The 12,168-nt window shown below is 46.4% G+C and overlaps 1 protein-coding gene across 1 annotated transcript in view; it reads left to right on the top strand.

The window, feature by feature from the left end:
* Positions 1–7,163: 7,163 nt before the first annotated feature.
* GFOD1 (glucose-fructose oxidoreductase domain containing 1) overlaps positions 7,164–12,168 on the top strand; it is a 70,060-nt gene continuing 65,055 nt past the window's right edge. The window contains exon 1 of the mRNA XM_052697818.1: positions 7,164–7,441. Within this exon, the coding sequence (XP_052553778.1) occupies positions 7,189–7,441 (253 nt within the window). The 5' untranslated portion in view covers positions 7,164–7,188. The remainder of the gene's footprint in view (positions 7,442–12,168) is intronic.

Raw genomic sequence — 12,168 nt, 5'->3', positions numbered from 1 at the left:
TATACTGCAGAATCAAATCCAGTTAAGTCCAAACTCTAAAAGTAAATGCACTGACCTGGATTTGTAAAACGCCTTACAAATGTGGTTGAAACCAGTCTAGCTTTTCGTGGTAAATGATAAAAGTTATGTGTCTGGTAGAGATATGTAGCTGAACGCTACAGTGAGTGCTTAACATCCTCCTTTGTCCTGCTTCTTACTGGAACAACAAGAGCACACTGATACGTCTTACAGTGTCCCACATTAAGTATGTGGGACACAGGCTGATGTGTACCGTATTAGACTTCTGATTCCGTGATGTCCTTAATAAATCTGCCCTACTTTCGTTGTTGAGATGCTTTTCTAATATTAAAAGTGCTTAGCCCTTTATCACAGACTTATCCATATTCAAAGAAATATTCTGGTATTACTAAGCAGTCCTCAGCCATCCACTTCTGGTCATTTGCCCTGTATTAAAAAGTGTGTTTCTGATAGGCACACATGCAGCTGAAGTTTACATTACCATGTGTGCTAGAGGAGAGATGTGTGGCACCAGCAAGCTCTCTGTTGCAGCCCTCCCTGCAATAAAATGTCATCAAGTTCTTCATGAAGATGTATTTGATCAAGCACAGATGCTGCACTGGTTCCTAAAATAGTAGCTGTGTTACTCCTGATGATTAATATCTGATTTCTGATGGTATGTAGTTCTCTGAGCTGTTAAAATACTTCTGAAGAAACATTCGCCTCTGAAATAAAGTTCCTTTGAAAATGTGCGTTTTCATTCCAGGAGGAAGATTAAGCCTTGTTTAAATATTAACAGGAATTTCTGGTGTGGAAATTGTTTATTTTCAACAGGGTGTCAGCATTGAGCTGATCTGATTACAAAGAACTGAGGAAACATAACCTCATTAAATCTGGTGCCTTATTGCCTGTCTCGCTTTGCAGACTGTCTGAGAGGGCAGCTCTGCTCTGGTCGTCCTATGGGTGGCAACTGGGTACCAGAGACTCCCAGACCTCCTTGAGAGAGGAAGGAACAACACTCACACTCAACTCAGCTGATGCTGAATGATGGCACACGCTGGGCAAGGTGAAGGAGGAAGGGGAAACAATTAATTTCAAGAAGGAAATCTTCAGCTCTGAAAAACCTAAGAAATACCTAGTTGACTAGGAGGGAAAGAATTAAAGTTTGCTGTTTCTTTCTGTGCGTTCCATGTGTGATTACACGGGAATGAAGCACCGAGGCAGGCTACCACTTCTGTACAGCACATAACAATAGCTGTGGCAAATGGGTACTGCCTTTATGGGGAAAGGAGAAGTCTTCTCTGGTGCACAGGTAAAGAAAGCACATAACATCTACTTCAAAACACCCCTGTGAGCTATGATCAGTGTGTGTGAATGCATGATGCCCTCACGCACTGCACAGTGTAACCTCCGTACCCCCTGGATAGGGGTGCTCCATCCAGAGAGACAAGAACCTTCCCAAGGTGGACCAAAGAACTCCCAGTAATGGTTTTGCTATTCTAGCTAAAGGAGAATTTGCAAAGAACCAGAAGCCTAGAAACTGCATGGGATTAATTTTACCCTTTGAACAAATAAAGAGCACATGACTGAGCATTATCGATTTAACGAAGAAAAGTCACAGGCCAGGTAACACAGGATGAACTTTAACATGATCTAATCAGTACAAGTGGTGAATCTAAAGCCTCCTATTTAAATATTAAGATCCTAAGGAGCATGATTTTAAGGGAGAAATAGCTGTGCAGAGTATTTGCAAATATCTGGAGGCATATCTGTTCATACCATGGTACTGGATTAGACCAAACCAATTATTTTTCTTAACATTTGTTTTCTCAGTGCATAAAAAGGAAGGACTTTTTGAGTAGCTTTTGTTGTTTTTTTTTTCTGTTCGGGATAAAAATTGTCACAAACCAATTTATGAGCCGTAAGTTCAAAGTTAAAATTGAAATAAGTGAGGAAGACTGTGTAGGATGACAGGATTGTACTTCAGGTTTGAGGGGGCTTTGGGGACAGTTAGATGGGTTCAGCTCCTCCCAGGAAATGATACTGCAGAGATTCAGCATCTTCCCAGCTCTCACAGTGCCTGTGCTTGTTGTAACAAGCACAAAAAATTTCTTGCCTACCCTGACTGAATCATTGAGCCTTTGTCCAACAGGAGCAGGTTTTCCATTGTGAAATGGAGCTGATGTGCAGTATGCTGGAGGGCTCTCCAAATCTGCAGTACTTAACATGTGTTATTCACGCAGGTCTATTTTCCTTTAAAACTCATCCCACAGCTGACTCCTTCAAGGCTTCTTGCAAGCCCCATTGTAGTCCTACCCACTTCCAGAGACAGGACACAGATAAGGGGACAGCTGCCTGACTGCAGAGCAGAACAACCTTGCATCCATCTCCTGTCAAAGTGCATTTTTTACCCGACTGAACTCCTTCACAACACGTGTTGCATGGAAAGACTCAAAAACCTTGACATTGCACATGCTTGCTGTCATGCAGTCCCCTGTGACTAACAAATCGATGGTGCTCTGCTGCCTTCACCGCGTAGAAACGTCTCAGCTGCCCTGTGAATGGTGTGGAATTCTATTGCTTTAGTAATAATCACTTCCGCAGCACATTACAGCTATTTGCACAGTGCTTAACAAGTGTGATGTGGCACTAACTACTGCTTAGGCTCAAAACTATTTTTCAGAATTAAGAATTTCAATATGACTCATTGAGTGGAAAAATACAGATCATGGCCTGAACAAGCGAGTAGCCCATGAGAAAGGGCTTGAGTTAACTTGGAACACAAGTAAACTGCCACTAGCTTCTGCATGCAGCTAGAAGAAACTTGTTTTGAGAAACTACTGTGTAGATGTAATCAATCATCCTTGCTTTCTGTGAATGACCTTGCTTATACTGATATGTGTGCGTTACTGTCTCCCGCTGTTGTATATGGTCATGGTACTAGGGGGGGTTAGCAGACCTCTTGCTGGCTGCCACTGGGACCTGGTGGGGGTAGTCCCAGGGCAGGCACTCTATTGGCCACCCCAGGTAACATGAGTACCTCTTCATTAAACTGATGAACTTCGTGTACTTTCTTGTGGGTCAGTAAACCTCATGCAGAAGTGCTGGTGCTTTTCATTACGCTTACTCACTCTGTTATAATCTTTTTCTGCATGGTACTTATATGAGAATCCCCTTCTCCACGTGTCTACTTATGCCTGACAGCAGCCATGGATTTGCTAGGCAGCTTAGTAAGATTTAGCCACTGCTGTCCAGTCTCTTGCATTCATCCAGGGTCTCGGGATGCCTGGCAGGAACACTTGCAGCAGCCAGAGCTCTCCAGGAAAATGGACTGTTACTGACCTGTGCCTGACAGGAGCTCATGAAAGTCAGCTAGGCCAAAACTGCAAGGGTCTACAAGTTCAGTACACCATTTTGGGTGCTCAGTTACTCTCAATACCCACAAAATAACAAGTTCTCAAGACCCAACAAAAAACACTGTACTTGAGCATCAGTTACTACTCAAAGTGGGAATGCTCATACTTGTCTTCCTTCACTAGATGTTTACATAAATAGAGTGGAAACTGTACATACTTAAATCCTTCTGTGTGTCTTGAACAGAGTGCTAACAACTTCTGAAGTATTTTGTTAGCAATGTAGTTTCTTAAAGCCTTGCTATTTTCCTTAAAGCCCATCCACGCTTGGCATAGATATCTTGTAAAGAATGGTTTTGGAAACAGGAAAAGAATAAACTGAAAATATACAGAGCAGGCTAAGAGAGTCTGGGTTTGGATAAAACTCCCACTGAAAAGAACGACAAATGGCACACGCTCTACTTTTTTTCTAGTGCTCTCCATTGCACTTTGGACCAATGCCACAAATTTTAAAGCAGTTCCCATCCTTCTGTCCCACAACAAGAGCCACTGTGGGTTGCACTTCTCAGGAATGAATTTCACATGATCACAGCATCACTGAATCATAGGGGTTGGAAGGGAACTCTGGAGATCATCTAGTTCAAATCCTGCTAAAGTGGAGTCCCTGGAGAAGATTGCACAGGAAAGACTGTCCAGAGGAGATTCCACAAACTCCATGGGCAGCTTGCTCCAGTGCTCTGTCATCCTCACAGTAAATAAGTTTTTCAGTGAAAATGTATTCAAAGAGACATTAAAACAAAATGTATGGCTGATTAGACTTCTGTTTGTCTGAGAAATTGCAAGCTGCATTATATTAGATGTAAAAAAGGACTTGAGCAACACAGTTCACACATCGTTTCTAGTGTGGTACATGACTCAGTAAGGCTGAGTGGGAGAACCAGACAGGTCTGAATCACCACTTTTTCCTCCTCTCTGAAACAGTATTATCTCCAAGCAAATAATTTCCAGTCTCAAAGACGTGGCAGTTCAGTAGAGGCAACCACAAACCTCACGTTCCAGAAGGAGCCAACTGGTTAATGAAAATTCACAGCTGCTTCGTATTTGAAGACACTGATGTATGTAGAAGGAAATTAGTTAATTAATCTTACAATTCTGGAACTTGAGAAGTATTTGGAGAGACAGTGAGCTCCATTTCATGATTTCACAGAAGCCATGTATTATTTAGCTCTTTCCATTGTTCAGACTGATGTATGAGAAATGCAGCTGTGCAGTCTGACAGGAAAAGTGAGAAAGACCAGATTTCAAGAACAGAGAAGTAAGAAAGAAAGAGTTTGAGTTCCCAATGTTCTATCAAACAGATCTGCATTTTTTCTGGCAAGTTCAGTGGGCAAAGAACAGAAACCTGTGCAATACGTGGGAAGACCTTCACACATTTTGACAAGTAGATTGAGGACTTTTATCTGCTAAGAGATGACTACATTTGGAAAACCACCAACATTCTGCATTTTCCTTAAGCCAACTAATAACAAGCATTCGCACATCACGTGTGCTTGACTGATCCTTTCATACCCTCTTGCATCTTTTAACATCTAGTACCTACAACTTACTAACTAGATTAGTAATATTAAAATGAAGCACAAAGCTAAATAATGGTTGAATAAAAATAATTAAATGAAAACTAAAAAAAAAATTAAGAATTTCTGATTTTTATAATACTATCAATATTTAATAAAGAAGAAACCGATACTGCTCTACAGAAATTACCTGAAATATGAAATTCAACTGAGAAGTTTCAAATCTTTGCAAACAACTTTATCAGACTTCTGTAGAGGAGATATTAAGTAGGGATTTCTCACGTAAAGTTGGTGATGTACCAGGATATACACTGCATAGTAAAATGACGTGGTGCTGCAAAACTCAACTGAAATACATAATTAGACCAAAATGGTGATTGTAATGCTTTCATTACTTTATTGCTGATTGCTTTCATTTACAGAATTCAGAAATGCAACTTTATGCTTTATGGTAATCATTTATTTCAGAATGAGAAATACTCCAAAGAACTATGTTCTTTACTGTTTAAGGACAAAATTGTTTTCTATCAGAGAAATCCACATGTGCACATATTCCTTGAAGGAAGCTGCAGCAACTGTAAGAACAAAATGTTGTCTCTCTTGACAAGACCGGCAGATTTAGGAATGGGAAGACATCAAAGATAAATGGAACACAGGAGGCCTCAAAATTCCTGGAGTACACACAGCCCAAGGAGCCTCAGTTCCAGCTAGACGTGTTTTCAAAGCAGAGCACTTCAGTGCTGCCTTAACCTTTCTTGCACTGCACAAAAATATCGACTGGGTTTGATAGTACGTAAAGTCAGTACGTAGCCAGTACAAGTAGTGATGTGGATTTTACCGTGGATTCTGCTGTCAGTGATAATTGCAGTTGCCTACATTGCAGTGAGACCATACTCTACATCACTCAGAAGCTCATTGTCCTGCTTTGGCTTCCCTCAGCCCTTTTGAGTGCTCATGAGGACAGGCAAGCACAGCACGGTCATCCTATTTCACAGTTAACTGAGGAAGAATAGCACCTTGCTTTAGTGCAGACTGGTACGGGTCCCCTGCAACTGATGGGGCACACAGCCCAGGGCAGGTCAGTCATTCACAAATGGTGTTGCTGTGCGTTCTCATGCCCAGCACCCTGACCATCATGGTGGGCTTCTGCTGGACTTGTTGCGCTTTAAGCACCCTGTCACAAAATTGGTGAAGGGTCTGGAGGGGGAGACACACAAGGAGCAGCTGAGGTGCCTTGGTTGGTTCAGCACAGAGCAGAGGAGCTGAGGGAGACCTCCCGACGGCCTGCAGCTCCTCACGAGTGGAAAGGAGAATCAGGGCTGAGCTCTGCTCTCTGGTGGCAGGGACAAGGCCTGAGGGAACGGCATGGGGCTGTGTCAGGGGACGGTCAGGTGATAGTTGGGGAAAGGTTCTGCACCAGAGAGTGGTGGGCATGGAACAGGCTGCCCAGAGCAGTGGTCAGAGCTGCAAGCTGCCAGAATTCCAGAAGCGTTTGGACAACGCCATCAGACATTGGCTTTAAATTTTGAGTGGTGCCGCGTGGAGCCAAGGAGGCTCATTGATTGGAGGGTTCCTTCCAATTCCAGATATTCTATGGTTCAGTGAATCAAGGAAACGCCACACAACTGTGGTTACTGGACAAATGGCTGCAGTTCGCGTTCCAGCTGTAGGGAGCCACATAGCACCCGTCTCCTCTAGGTCAGCGCTACCAGTGCATAGAAAGCACAGCATGGTCTGCTTCTTTTTGCCACACAGCGGTGTTATTTCAACTGCTTTTGTCTTTCCGCCCTTCTTTATTCTATTCTTCCTTCCTACCTGAAAGGAAGGAAGCACGAATGGAACACGTCCCCCGCCCCCCTGTGGCAGCAGGCCGCCCACCGCCGCCATTTTCGGCTCCTCCCGCCTGCCGCGCCCCCAGCCCCACACTCGCGGCTCGGCCCGATGGGCGGAGCCAAAGCAGGAGGGGTGGGGCCTGGCGGGCGGCAGCCACCAATGGTGCGGTGGGGGCGGGGCGAGCCGCCCGGGGAGGCGGCCGGCGGGCGGCCGCGGCCGACATGGCGGGGGAGCGGCGCTGCCGCCCGCGGTCTGGAGCGGGATGGCGGGGGCATGGCGGCGCTGCTGAGGCGGCGCGGGGCGGCGGCGGGGCCCGCTGACAGCGGGGAGCAGCGGGAGCCGCGTCCCCTTCCCGGCCGCGCGGCGGCCGCCCTCGGGTGCGGGCGGCGCTGAGGGCTAGCGGGGGGCGGCCGTGCGCCCGCGCCGCCGCCATGCTGCCCGGCGTGGGGGTGTTCGGCACCGGGCTGACGGCGCGGGTGATCGTGCCGCTGCTGCAGGCGGAGGGCTTCGCGGTGAAGGCGCTGTGGGGCCGCACGGCCGAGGAGGCGGAGGAGCTGGCCAAGGAGATGAGCGTGCCCTTCCACACCAGCCGCATCGACGAGGTGCTGCTGCACCAGGACGTTGACCTGGTGTGCGTCAACCTGCCGCCGCCGCTCACCCGTCAGGTGGCCGTGAAGACGCTGGGTGAGTGCGGGGCCCCGCGGCCGCGGTGCTGCGGGCGGTGCCCGGGGGAGCGCCCGGCTCGGGGCAGGGCGGGCGGGCGGAGGATCGCGGGGGACCCGAGGTGACGCTGCGCCTCGTCCCTCTCCGAGCGTCTGTAGCCGCTCCCCGTCGCGTGCTGGGCTTGCGAATGATGCTGGGAAGCGGTGTGGCTGAGCCCGTAGCTCGCTGATGCAATCTGCTAGCAACGGAGCGAAAGAATTGAAACAAAAAGGTGTTCGCTGGGAGAACAGCCGTGCCCGTTCTCTTTCAGCCTCCTCTTCAGTTTGCTTTCCTCCGGCTACTCCGGTGCCGCCTGTTTGCCTACTGCAGAGGTAGTAACACCTACTAACCGGCCCCTGTCTCCCTGTTGTTTCGGAGAGAAATGTCTGCCGCTCGATTTTAATTTGAATTTCGTGGAAATGGAAGTTGTGGTGTGTCGAAGCAGGTGGCAGCGAGGGATGGGAGCTGTGCTTCCCGAGCAGCCGCTCTCCCTTCACTTCCTCCCCACTCTGTGCCTGCTCGCCCTGGAGCTGCCTTCTGCCTGCCGCTGGGCTTGGCATTTATCAAGTGGGACTTCAGGGTCCTCTGACCAGCGTGAACAGTTCCTTCTTATGATAAGGAAAGGATGTGGGTCTTTTTAAAAAAAACAATACCACATCTTTCTTTTTTTGGTATGTTTGTTTTCCTCCTGGGGCTTCGTGCACGAAGCACTGTGTGGCAGCCAGTGATAGGACATGGGCAGCTGTACCAGAGGTTCTATTCATAGAACCTCATCTTCAAGAGGGCTGAAAATGATGTCCTGCATTGCAGGAGATTGAAGAAAGCCAGTGTTGTTCATTGATACACCCTGATCTGGTTTCCATGTGGGGAGAGGCATATGTGTCCTGGAAAGCTGTGGGCTCCATTTTTTTTTTTTCCTAACCTATATTTTGCTTTTTGAAGTCCCTTGTTGCTAGAAGCGCTGTTTTCAGGCAAAGAGGTTTCACTATCAAAAAGCAAGAGCCTGGGGCAGAAGCCAGTGGGTTTCCATCGTGTGCCTGTGTTTGCACTGTGAGTTCTCAGTGCCTTCAGCCCACTGCCTTCTTCCTGGTGTGGGCACTGGAGGTGGTGTGGAGCCAGGCAGGTGTCCTCACAGCTGTGTGCTCAAACAGTGCCACAGGAAGCGTGTGGTTGTGTTGTTGTTGCTAGTGCTGTGACATACAGGCACGTATTGCTGCTTTATGCTTATTCTGGGCATGGTGGCCCAGCCCTTCAACCACTGCTACAATGCAAAAGTGTGAATTCAGCCTTGGTTCAGGAAGTCCCCCAAACTGTAGCTTCCTGGAAGCAGGGAGGGAGAAAACAGCAAGCTTAAAAGCTCTATTTCCCTCCTGATAACTTTTCCACTGGTGTCTTCTGCTTATCTCTGTTAGAAACAGAGCCAGATCCAGTTCAGGGGCCTGTTCTGCAGTTCTCAGCTGATTTGCTGCTTGGTAATCAGGAAGGATCTGCACTTAAATATTTGGGTGAGCCTAGAAACCGGTCTGAGTGTTGAGTAAGGATGTTTTCCCTTCTCACTGAGCAGAAATGTTCAGCATGTCTGCTAGCATCGTTCTGCTTTCACGCTGCCTGTGTGCACCAGCAATGCAGTTGTGTCTCAGACCTAGCCAGGAAAGGGGATGGGTTCACATGCAGACACACAGTGTGTCACCAGAACCCTTGTGTTTAGCATCAGAAGAGATCCTGTTACAGTGCAAGCCTCCACCTCATTAGAAATTGTCAGCGTAATCCCCCTACCATATTTAACTGAGTCAATTAAATATGACTTTCTTCAGATGCTCACTGGAATTTGCACCATGTGACTGAGTAGCTGCTGCATCACTTGAAGTGATTGCTGCAGGTGGAGCTGAGAAGCCCACCTTCTCAGGCATTTCATGTCTGTTTTAGGGAAAGCTGCAGCCATTTCTGTGTTTCTGTTGCTTTGGTACTTGAGTCAAGTCAGTTTAGCTGAAGAGAATTTATTGTGAAGGTTCTTGTGAACGCTTATGCTTTGCACTGGCACTAAATGCCAGATGTTCTTCAAGCGTGTTTCTAGAGATGGGAACCTACTGCCTGTTTTTGCTTCCTTTCATGTTCAGCCATGGACAGAAGCACTAAGCTACATGCTAAGTGTCTGCTGCATACTTGCAGCCGTGTCTGCACAGCATTATTTTTGAAATGTTTATGTTGCAGTAGTACCTGGTAGGAGTCTGTTCTGCCTGGGGACTGTGCAGGCAGAGTACAACTTTCCCAGCCCTGTGCAGCTTGTTCCTCTTAAGAGCACTTAAATTTGTTTGCTGACCAGTGCTTCTGTACTTGATCATGGTCATGAGGGAACATCTTCATGAATAAAGAGGCATAAATTGTGCTGCTGGGCTCCTGCCTTCCCTTTGTGCAGACAGGTGGTACAGGCCTGTCGTTTGGAAGGTGTTTGTGGGAGCCTGGAGGTGATGAAATGCTGGCAGAGTATTGCTGGGCCTACCCCTGAGATCAAAGAAACATCACCTGTGCTGGAGTAATTCACAGATCTGATGTAATCTGTAATTCACGTACACATTCCTTTGCACTCACTCATACAAATTATTAAGAGGTTACCGGGTTCTAGCTGTGGAACAGCTTCTGTGATGCACGTTTTATAATGTGCTAAGACCCTCTATTAAGGTAAGATACTATCACAATTATGAATATCAATGTAATATTTGTCCCGCAATATTGAATTTAAAACTGCCTGACAAGCAATGACATTGAACAGAGCAAGCACTTGTGCTTGGAAGGCAAGCGACTTTGCAACGTATTAAAAGTGAATTATGGGCATCTTACTGCAAAAGAAAAAGTCAGATGCAGTGCTGTCTATCTTCAGTTTGCAGAGCTGGGAAGGAACGGCAGTGTTGCTCTTTTCTCCCATGATAGACATGAGAAAGTGAGTCCAAAGAGTGTGCTGGCAGGCAGCTGCAAGCCTTCATCTTGGTAGAGTGATGGCTGTGTATATTTTAGAAGAAGCAGAACATAGCACACAGCTTTCCCATTGCCTTTTTTTCAGTACTGCAGACCTTTAATTCCAGTCTGGTTCCTGTGAAACTCCTGGGACTGAGTGCACAAGACGGTTAAGGTGGAAATGACTGTTCAGGTACTATTGTAAAAATGAACAAAATAAACAAACAAAAAAAACCCCTTGTTTCCTTCCTGGCTTTTAGATCAAATGCACTTTCCCACTTTTTCCTGGTGAAAGTAAATGCCAGTTCAGGTTCTGTGGTGGTAATGGGCACTGGGGGTGCTGGGGCACTGAATTCTCATTGCTCTGACACACCCAGGTTTGCTGAGGCTGAGGAGCAGCTAGCAGGGGTCAAAATCCTTGTGCTGCACCAGGTGAGGCTGTGTCAGACGTTACTTTACCTATGGTTGCCTTGGCTAAAAAAAATGCCTGCCCAAGCATCACTGCTCTCAGTCACTGCACTTAGAACAGCAGCGTGGGGTACCAGGGCATGGGCACCCTCCTTTCTAAGACTAGAGAAGTTCTGAGAAAAGGTGTGTTTCTAGCTCTAGCTGTATATAGGGTATTGTGGTTATTTAACTTCAGGAGTAAATTACAGCATCCCTGACAGACTGAGCCCTATAAGGCAGAGGATAGATATTTTGTCATTGTTTTTCTTGACCCTGTGCCTTTGTTCTTAATTGTAGTGGCCACTGTTCCATGTGCTGCAGTGCTGGGTTGACTGGTCCTTGCTCACACCCTTACTGCAATGACTTTCTTCCACGTTACTGGGTTTGGGACTTGTCCTTTACCTATACAACCTGTCAGCATAAAGGACTGTCAGAGTGAGCTCGGCACTCTGTCAGCAGGTGAAGGAATTGGGTCCTGCTCCTGGAGTTTCCAGTTTTGGGGAGGTGTTTAATTAAAGGAGTTTACAAAGAATGGATAGATAAATGCAGAGAAAGGAGAATCTCCTGGACAAATAAAAGAACAGTTTTCAGGCTTCCCAGTGTTGCTTCTACTCTCCTCTAAAGACCTCTTAATGCTCAAGTCTGACACCACATAACAGAGATTTGCCGTGTGACTTCAGAGGTGGGTAGCTGAGCCTGTACACACTGAACTGTCTGCTTATTTGAGACCTAAATCATGCTGAGGCATACTGCAGCTTATTGCCCTCTTCTCTGTATGTACAATAGATTTTTGTCCATTTAGCAGTAGTGATAGCAAAGCACCAAGGAGTAAAATGGAGTTAAATTCCAGGCAGCCAGGGCTGGTGTTTTCCACAAGCTGCTGCAGTGCAACAACACCCTTCACTGTTAATATCAGCTTGCCACAGCGTTATCCGGAGTTGCTAAGAATTGTACTGATTTCCTCAAACCACCAAAGCAGAAGCCTTTACCCTGCTGTGTATTTTTTGTTACTTGTTTAATAACCCTGCAGCTTACGTGAGTGAGCTGTCAAAGTCAGAGACCTAATTTACAAGGTCAGCATGCATGCGTGCAACAAAACCGCAGTCCTCACAGAAAAATGATCTCTGGTCATAAGACTTGATTTAAACAAATTTATTTAAATAGCTATGTAAGGAACAATCCCTCATTATGTTCCCTAAATTGATTTAAGGCCTGGTCTGCACATAGATTTTGTAGTGGTATAATTATGACTGCTAGGGTTACGATTTCTTGAATGTAATAAAAGTTCCATGGCCATTAGAAGTCCAGCT

The sequence above is a fragment of the Tympanuchus pallidicinctus genome, unplaced genomic scaffold (genome assembly GCF_026119805.1).
Source record: "Tympanuchus pallidicinctus isolate F22 unplaced genomic scaffold, pur_lepc_1.0 scaffold31, whole genome shotgun sequence".
NCBI lineage: Eukaryota > Metazoa > Chordata > Aves > Galliformes > Phasianidae > Tympanuchus > Tympanuchus pallidicinctus.
Note: the sequence above shows the minus strand (reverse complement) of the source record. Positions and strands in the feature narration are given on the sequence as shown.